Source organism: Panthera tigris, chromosome A3 (genome assembly GCF_018350195.1).
Source record: "Panthera tigris isolate Pti1 chromosome A3, P.tigris_Pti1_mat1.1, whole genome shotgun sequence".
NCBI lineage: Eukaryota > Metazoa > Chordata > Mammalia > Carnivora > Felidae > Panthera > Panthera tigris.
The window spans coordinates 73,453,569-73,458,954 of NC_056662.1; the positions used below are offsets into that span (position 1 = coordinate 73,453,569).

The 5,386-nt window shown below is 42.7% G+C and overlaps 1 protein-coding gene across 1 annotated transcript; it reads left to right on the plus strand.

Moving 5' to 3' along the window:
- Positions 1-3,625: 3,625 nt before the first annotated feature.
- On the plus strand, positions 3,626-5,386 carry LOC102964389 (prolyl-tRNA synthetase associated domain-containing protein 1). The gene is made up of 2 exons (XM_007075397.2): positions 3,626-3,767; positions 4,832-5,386. Exons 1-2 carry the CDS (start codon positions 3,684-3,686, stop codon positions 5,261-5,263), a joined length of 516 nt encoding a protein of 171 aa, XP_007075459.2. The 5' UTR covers positions 3,626-3,683; the 3' UTR covers positions 5,264-5,386.

Here is a 5,386-nt window from a genome sequence, read left to right on the forward strand (position 1 = left end):
GCAATTTAACACTTGTTTCTGTGACTATTTGACTAATATCTGTCTCCTGCAATATACTGTTTGCTCCACCAGGGCAGAAGCTCTGCCTGGTTTTGCTCATCATTACACCTTTAGCCTGTAGCTGATCTTCAATCATATTTTGAGTTGAATATAATATGGCCCATGTCCCCACATATTGGAGCTGCAAGGAACATTAACCTGAGGCTATCAACTGAGATTTCCTCTCTTCTCCACGGAATCATCCAGGAACCTGAGTCTCTGGAGGAGCCAGGGAACTGGACTGTGGGGTTATTGTCTTTTTTGTCATGGCTCCTCATTGAGCGACGATGCTCAGATGTACTTGTGCCTCATCTGCTTAGGCAGTGCTGGCCCAGGTGGACTGCCTTCCACTGACAGTGGGTGTCTATCTTGCTACCCACTGGAGGGACAAAATGCCAAGAAAGGGACTGTTCTCTACCCTTCCATCCTTCCCACTCTGGTCTTCACCTTCTCTTCTGACTTGGAGGAAACTTCAGTTTCCTCCTAGATCCTCGCTTATCTAGGAACTAACCTCCATCTTCTCCTGACCTAGGAATAATCCTCTTCCATAGACCTTTAGAAGCCAATTTTTGTGAAATAGGTTTAGGGAACGATTCTAATACTAATTAGTTTTTAAGCTACTCTGTTATATAGGTATGTGTATTTAGAAGCAAAAGTTGTCTATCCTCTATAATTCATGTTCTCCATTTAGTAAATTGTGTTTCCCTATATTTTCAAATATTGAGAGCATGATTGAGAATATGGAATTCCCTAGGAAGATGTCACCTAATTTATTTTGCATGGCCCTTTATGGTGGGACATACCTGGTTCCTTAATACAACAGGTAATGATTCTTTGTGCCTACTTCTCGCCTTGTCTTCTACTGACAGGCTTCTAGTTCTGCTCTACTGTCACAATGAATCATACTGCCCCAGGACATACTGTGCTTTTCCTCCGCCATCTCTCAGCTCCTGGGTTTCCTCTTTTTTTCTGCAGACTCCTACTTATTCTTCAAACTGATGCCATCTTTCCCTAATGCTTTCCTTGGTGCACCTGCCCAGTCTTAGCACCCTTCCTCTGGGCTCCTAAAGCACCCACATTATGCTACTATTGTTGCACTAGTCACACTTTCTTGGATTTATTCTCTGTGAATGTTTCAGTCCTCTTTGCCAGATTTTAAGGTCTTTGAGAGCAGAGAGCGTGGCACATAGAGATGTTCCAAAAGATATGTTCAAGAGACGTAGATTGCAGCAAATATTTTTTCCCCGATTGTTTCACTTTTTTGGAATATGTACTGCTTCTTAGGATGGCTTTCAACTTATCTGACCTGGAATTGCCCTTTGTTTCACTCAGGAATGGGGATCTCTAACATACTTCATCTAATAAATGCAATGATACCCAGTTCCCATGGTGCTGATAAATGTTTTGGCCTTTTTATTTCCTTTGTCAGATAGGCTACAGTTGTAGTTATTTCTTTACTTTGAGCAGACCTATATGTGGACCTATATGTGGTCCGTTTTCGTGGACCCTAGTGTAACTCCATTTTCCACCTCCCTATTTCAGATTCTGTCCCTTTCTGTCCAGTATCCCCACTCCTCCTAATGACAAAAAGTCTTTTCCTCAATACTTTCTTGTAGAAATGCCACAAGACTTCTTGCTTATTCTTTTCCTGTTTGTAAAATAATTCAATAAAATGTATTTATCAGATATGAACCCTCTCCTAGAATTGTGAGACTTCTATAACATTTTTAAATTCAAGTTCTGTGACTAGATATCTAGTTCCTCAAGCTCATGCTGATCATTTTTAATATAACCTGTTTCATGTTGTGTCTGGTGTAAATTTGAGATTGTATTTGCCTTGAAGACAAAGGACGATAGTGAGGATAGCATTTCTTTTGTAATTAATACAATGCTGACATAATGCATGATAAATATTGCATTAACCCTGGGCTAGGATAGTTTTTAAGCAGTTACTGCATTAACCCTGGGTTAGGATAGTTTTTAAGCAGTGATATAAAGTTCTTTTACCATAGACAGATTTGGCTCCATTTTATAATAAAAATCTTTGGTTTTAAGACTCGCTTAAAGCAGCATACTTGGTCATTCCACCACAAGTAGACTAAATTAAGAGAACATTAGTGTCAATCAAGTGGGAAAATGATAGTAGTTTAGGCTGGGGTGATGGAAGTGGTAAGAAGTGGAAGGACTTTAGAAAATGAACAGTGATGGAGTAGCTATAGGGGTGTGTGTGTGTGATGTGTGTTGGGGGGAGAATTCATGTCTCAAATAACTGATGGATGGCAGTTCATTTCCAAAGAGACTTCTACGACAGAAAATTCAATTGCCTAGACAATGTGTGAGATGCAAATGCCAGTTTTTGCTCTTTGTGTTCTCTTTTGCAGCTGTCATGGAGATCTTACCCTTGGTTAATGTGTTCCTACTTTTGGACATACTTACATGTCTTAGTTACAATCAGATTCCAACTCTTCTTTCCCGTGTTTACTCTTAGCTCACCATGATTGGATTTGGGGTTTCTTGAACATCTTCAAATATTTAAGGACAATTATTTGGGATATGCCATATCTTCAAATGGGTGATCTTTCCTATTCTGCTTTCTAATTTGATTCTTAGAAAGAAACCTAGTGGGAAAAAAAGTGGTGAGTGAGGGTTTCAGAGGATAATGGAAAACATCCCACCAAGAGGTAGGCAAACTGCCTCTGAAAAAGGTGAGCTGCAGTTGCCATCGTGAATTATTTGTGATCGAATCATATGGAAAGTAACTTTCAGGAAAGGTCAAATGTAAAATTGTAGTTTATAAATGAAAAGTTGAAAAGTTGTTGAAGAATAGGGATTTTGGAGCCCTCCTCTCTCCCTTTTGGTTTAAAACCTCCTAAGTTCCTCAGGTAAAATCTGAAACTGCTCCTCTCCCCACACATAGTAAACGCGAGGATAAAGACTGGAAGAAAGAGGCAGTCCATTCTATACTAATTAGTGACAAGTTTAATAAGCAACGAAACTTAATAGGAGGCTTCACTTGAGCAGCCACAGGACAGCGGTGATCTCGCACGCACCTGACAGAATCTTGAGTTTATACAGAGGCCTTAAGGGAATTTCAGGCAAAAAACTGTCCCGATGGTTTCAATAGCACATTACTCTCCCAAGTCAATGTCCTTTAAGTGGCTCCCGGTACAGGAGCAGTGGGCAGAAGGTACATTTCGAAGGCAGGGGAAGAGGTAAGGAGCTTCTCTGCCTGGGGCCAGCCCACGGTCACATACTCGCCTGATCTCCAAAGCTCCCTACACTTAACTTTGTTAGGTGGTCCTGATTCTGTTTAAATGAAAGATATGCTGCACCTAGGGAACCTCAAGAGGAGTTAGGGAAGGCTATGAAAAGGCAGGTGCCTTCCTCCTGTGGAACGCGGGACAAGGAACGCCGCAGGTCTCGCACAGCAGTCCCAGAAGACGACTTCCAGAGGGAGTGGTGTCCATAGGAAGGCGGTGCGAGCCCTGCAGGACCCTGCCTCCGGAAGGCGCCGCACTGGGCTTCCGGGGTCGCGCGGGTCCCTCTAGGCACTTCCGCTCCAGCCTCCAGTCGGCCTGCTTCGCGGGAAGCTACGCCTGTTTGTTGCGCTCTTCCGCCCAGTGTCTGCGGGCCACGACAGCAGCATGGCTGGTGCCGAGTTGCGGGCGGCGCTGGATGAGCGGCTCGGCGCCCTGGCCATCCGCACAGAGGTCGTGGAGCACCCGGAGGTGAGGGGCTCCTGCCGGAGGGGTGGGCTCCGCTGCGGGGTCTTGGGCAGGGCCGTGAAGACCAGATGCCCCAGCGGGAATGTGCCGCAGAAGCGACCGTTCTAGGACCTTTCCCGGGTTCCAGAGCACAGAAGGGACCCGACAGGCACATCAAAGGCCTCTCGGGACTAATGTTATCGTGGGAAAACTTGAGCTTTTTTCTCTTGGAGCGACCTGGTCACATTCTGAAAACTAGTGCATCTTAAATTGGTCTGGAATATTGGATCAGTGTGTCCACTTCATGTGTATATAGTTAGCAGGCAACAAACTGTGTAGTGCCTACCATGTTTCAGGCATCATGCATATAGCAGGACACCAAGCTTATAGTGTTTGGTATTAACATAGTATATTGATGTGAAGATCTGCAAACATTTCACAATACCAGTGTAACTTGAGTGGTGCAGGGACATAGTTTTTATTCCAGGGCTGAATGACAGCTAATGATAACTAAATATGGTGACCTTTAAAGGGTAGACAAATACAGTGTCTTCAACCTTACACATTTAACATCAAGACTTTTATCATTTTTTCTGACCTTCTCTCCTATATAGTACACGTAACTCTCCCCCTTCTTTACCTGTGCATATTGCCAGCTCTTCTGATGTTGTTAGTCCAGAGTCTCATTGTCTTCCCTGCTCTCCCACTCTCATTGTGGTTATAGATTTGTAAAGTGGAGGTTGCCACATGGTCTGGATGTAATGGGATGCTAAGGAATAGGAATCTGGGCTGCTATAAACTTTCAGTACCAGAAACTTAAAGAAAAAAATAATCACTTGAGGAATGTGAGGGCTTGGCCAGCACATTGAATAGAGAACTGGCCTAAGAGGTCCTCACAGTAGGGATTGAGGTAGCAAGGTGTGTTATTTGGTAACGGGCTGGAAATGGGTCTCTACCAGTGACAATCTATGGCATTGAGTATTCCCCTAACCTTGCTGTTTTCACCCAGCAAGCAGAGTACATATAGCTGTGTATATGTGCAGTGTGTACATGCATTATTTTAAAACTTTTCGTGTGATATTTTACAGGTATTTACAGTTGAAGAAATGATGCCTCATATCCAGCATTTGAAAGGAGCACATAGTAAGAACTTATTCCTTAAAGACAAGAAGAAAAAAGGCTATTGGCTGGTGACAGTTCTTCATGACAGACAAGTTAATTTAAATGATCTTGCTAAGCAGTTAGGTGTTGGGAGTGGAAATCTTCGGTTTGCTGATGAAACAGCCATGCTAGAAAAACTAAAAGTTGGCCAAGGCTGTGCCACACCTTTGGCACTCTTCTGTGATGATGGAGATGTGAAATTTGTTCTGGATTCTGCTTTTCTGGAAGGTGGACATGAAAAGGTGTACTTTCATCCAATGACCAATGCTGCAACCATGGGATTGAGCCCTGAAGACTTTCTCACATTTGTGAAGAAAACAGGACATGATCCCATAATACTAAATTTTGATAAAAAATAATTGGACTAATATTTAGAATACACTTCTTTCTGAAAGTTGTTTTTCTTATTTTTTATTTATAGAAAGCATTAAAAGTGATAAGAATATTTAGCACCTTGGTTTGGTGACTAATTTTAGGAGGGA

Excerpts from the sequence above, each read along its gene's own strand:
- LOC102964389 (XM_007075397.2), top strand. The coding sequence starts at position 3,684 with ATGGCTGGTGCCGAGTTGCGGGCGGCGCTGGATGAGCGGCTCGGCGCC. Across the intron at positions 3,768-4,831 it reads AGGTCGTGGAGCACCCGGAG|GTATTTACAGTTGAAGAAAT; the intron begins GTGAGGGGCTCC and ends GATATTTTACAG.